General features: G+C 48.7%; 1 protein-coding gene across 1 annotated transcript; it reads right to left on the reverse strand.

The window, feature by feature from the left end:
* Positions 1-374: 374 nt before the first annotated feature.
* Positions 375-2,269, reverse strand: LOC125514919. The gene is made up of 2 exons (XM_048680291.1): positions 2,007-2,269; positions 375-1,912 (listed from the first exon to the last, which is right to left on the reverse strand). The coding sequence occupies exons 1-2, from the start codon at positions 2,124-2,126 to the stop codon at positions 785-787; spliced, it is 1,248 nt and encodes a 415-aa protein (XP_048536248.1). The 5' UTR covers positions 2,127-2,269; the 3' UTR covers positions 375-784.
* Between the last annotated feature and the right edge of the window lie 310 nt (positions 2,270-2,579).

A 2,579-nucleotide genomic window follows, 5' to 3' on the forward strand; every position in this document is an offset into this window, starting at 1 on the left:
AAGTAGTACGCAACGAACCGCAAACTTAAGAGCGCTTAATTAGGCTTGGCAACAACAAACAGAATTATTTTGTTCTCTCTCCTGAACAAAATAAAGAAATAATGATGTTGATTAGATATGATAAGCTGCATTATTGTGCAATCTATATAAAAGACCTCCATATTGTTTAAAATCATCGATGGAAGGCGATGAAGTATTCATAAATGAAATTAACATTTCTTTACACTATGTATATGCAGCAACAAATATACAAAGGAGAACAGCAGGCCACATCCTATTACTGTAAAAGATGCCACCATTTTAAAATTTACAAATGCACAAAAAAAAGCGCGTCATCAATATTCAACATAGATAGAAATAAAGAGCAGAAAATGTAAAGGATATTAACCATGGTAACATAAGCTTACATTCAGCCCACGTGAACAGATAAGAAGTGTTGCAGCAGTTAGTACTACATGAAAGCAAATATATAGGGGACTAGGTCATTCATACAACTAAGCATTACACATTGGACCGCTTCTCTCTTACAAAATATCTACGGCTAACCAACATTGTTCAAAGCCGCGACATATCCAAACACTACAAAACATCATCGGCTAACCAACATTGTTCAAAGCCACGAAAGGCGTGCACCTGAAAAAGCACAATTTGGAACGATAGGACGACATATCCAAACCTGTGCCACAGAACTAGAAGATTAGGCGCGCACACACCAAACAACTGATTTTTACAAAGGCGTTAGTGCCACCCGTTAAGTGCATCAAGCAGTAGCGACTTCCAGCAATCATCCAACAACCAGATCCGCAAAAGAGGGAATATAAGGTAGGCCACCCAGGAAATCTCCAGAAGTGCACATAAGATGCACTTCCTTGCTATCCATATCATAGGACAGATTCACCTCCTTCCAGTCAGTAAGGAAAATCAAATTATGCTCTGGATGAATTGCAAACATCTCATACTTATAGGTCCTGTCCTCTTCGTCACAATCCTCTTCAGTGGATTCCCTTCCAAACAGTTCTGGAACGTCAACAGTATGCTTTAGGGTCCACTTTTCACTAGCATAATCCTCAAGTACCCACACAGAGAGTTCGTAATAATGAGGATGCATATACCAGGCATGCAATTTCCCTTGAGAGTACCCAATTGAACTATAACCAGAACTGGCGTCTTCCATTCCTTCTGGCAGAGTAATTTCCCCACAAACATCCCCCTCTGTGTCCACTACGGCAATTAAAGGTTCCTCGATCACCAGATGCAGAAAATGCATCATGCCATTCAGGAAGGCACATTCTGCAGAAAAAGAAGGATACTCGCTGTTATCCCCCCACTCACTGTTGCGAGTCCATCGCCCAGTTTCCGACGAGTATATCGCCACATCGTCGCACACCTCGACCAGGGGCGAAAACACCACAAAGCGGGATGGAAAGGCCGGGTCGAAACCCAGGAAGGGCTGCACCACTCTGAAATACACAGGTTCACCATCCTCTTCGTCCTGCCATACTATAGGAGGCAGCACGGTCCACTGCCGGGTCATAGGATTGCACACGACGTAATCGCATTCCTCGTCTTCCTCCGATTCCCGGCATTTGCAGAGGAGAAGGCTGCTGCTGCATTGCTCGAGCTTGACGCTCGCGTACCTCCTGCGGAGGAAAGGGAGCGAAGCGTCGACCAGAGGGGCGCCTCCCCCGGACAGATTGCTGAAACGGAGGCCGCCGTCCGAGTGGTGGGTGTGGAAGAATCCGGAGAGGGTCTGCGGCACCCTCCTTTGGATGGCCCGGTGGGAGCAGAGGACTCGCCACGCCTTGGACACGCACCGGAAGCGGCAGAGCGACCGGTAGGGCACCCGCGCCAGGATCTCGGCGAAGGGGAGGCTCGCCGGCGGCGGCTGCCTCGGCCTCCTCGTCTTCCTCCCCTGCAAATTCAAGAGACGGACGGCCCATTCAATCAGGCTCCCGATTCCCTTCCATGGACCGATGAAAGATCAAAGTAGGGGATCTAGAGCAGACCTGAGAAGCGAAGGCGGGGAACGGCGGCGTGGGACGTGACGGAGCACCCTCGTCGCGGCGGCCGGTCTCCGGCGGGTGGCGCTGCTCCGTGCGGCCACGCCGTCCTCGTCCTGGCGGCATCGCTTGCTCCTCGGATCGGGGATCGGTGGTACCTCGGGGATGTCGCCTCGACCGTCGCCGGAGCTCTAGGGTTCGGAAGCCGGAAAGGGAAATAGAGCGGCGGCCGCGTTATCTTGTCTCCTGACTGTTCGCCTGGATCTGGATGGGCTTTACCGCTTCTTCCAGAGTCTTGCCGAGAACAACTACTAGTACTAGTAAAATAATGGCATGCATATCCATCGTAATATTTTTTCTAAGACGATATCAATTGCCCATTTCTTCCATTCTTAGTGGCACCCAGGGGCATCATCGTCCTAGAAGATGCATAGAATCCAAGGCCCTTTCCTTGTCCATTATATCTCAAACAGATTGTTGCCGTCCAATTATAAGATTCGTGGATAAATCAATGGTAGACATAGCGGTCCCAAACAATTTATAATAAATTATGCTAAGGATATAGTACAGCCTTGAGCG

This window comes from Triticum urartu, chromosome 6 (genome assembly GCF_003073215.2).
Source record: "Triticum urartu cultivar G1812 chromosome 6, Tu2.1, whole genome shotgun sequence".
In the NCBI taxonomy this organism is placed as follows: Eukaryota; Viridiplantae; Streptophyta; class Magnoliopsida; order Poales; family Poaceae; genus Triticum; species Triticum urartu.

Excerpts from the sequence above, each read along its gene's own strand:
- LOC125514919 (XM_048680291.1), bottom strand. The coding sequence starts at position 2,126 with ATGCCGCCAGGACGAGGACGGCGTGGCCGCACGGAGCAGCGCCACCCG. Across the intron at positions 1,913-2,006 it reads TCCCCGCCTTCGCTTCTCAG|GGGAGGAAGACGAGGAGGCC; the intron begins GTCTGCTCTAGA and ends TTGAATTTGCAG.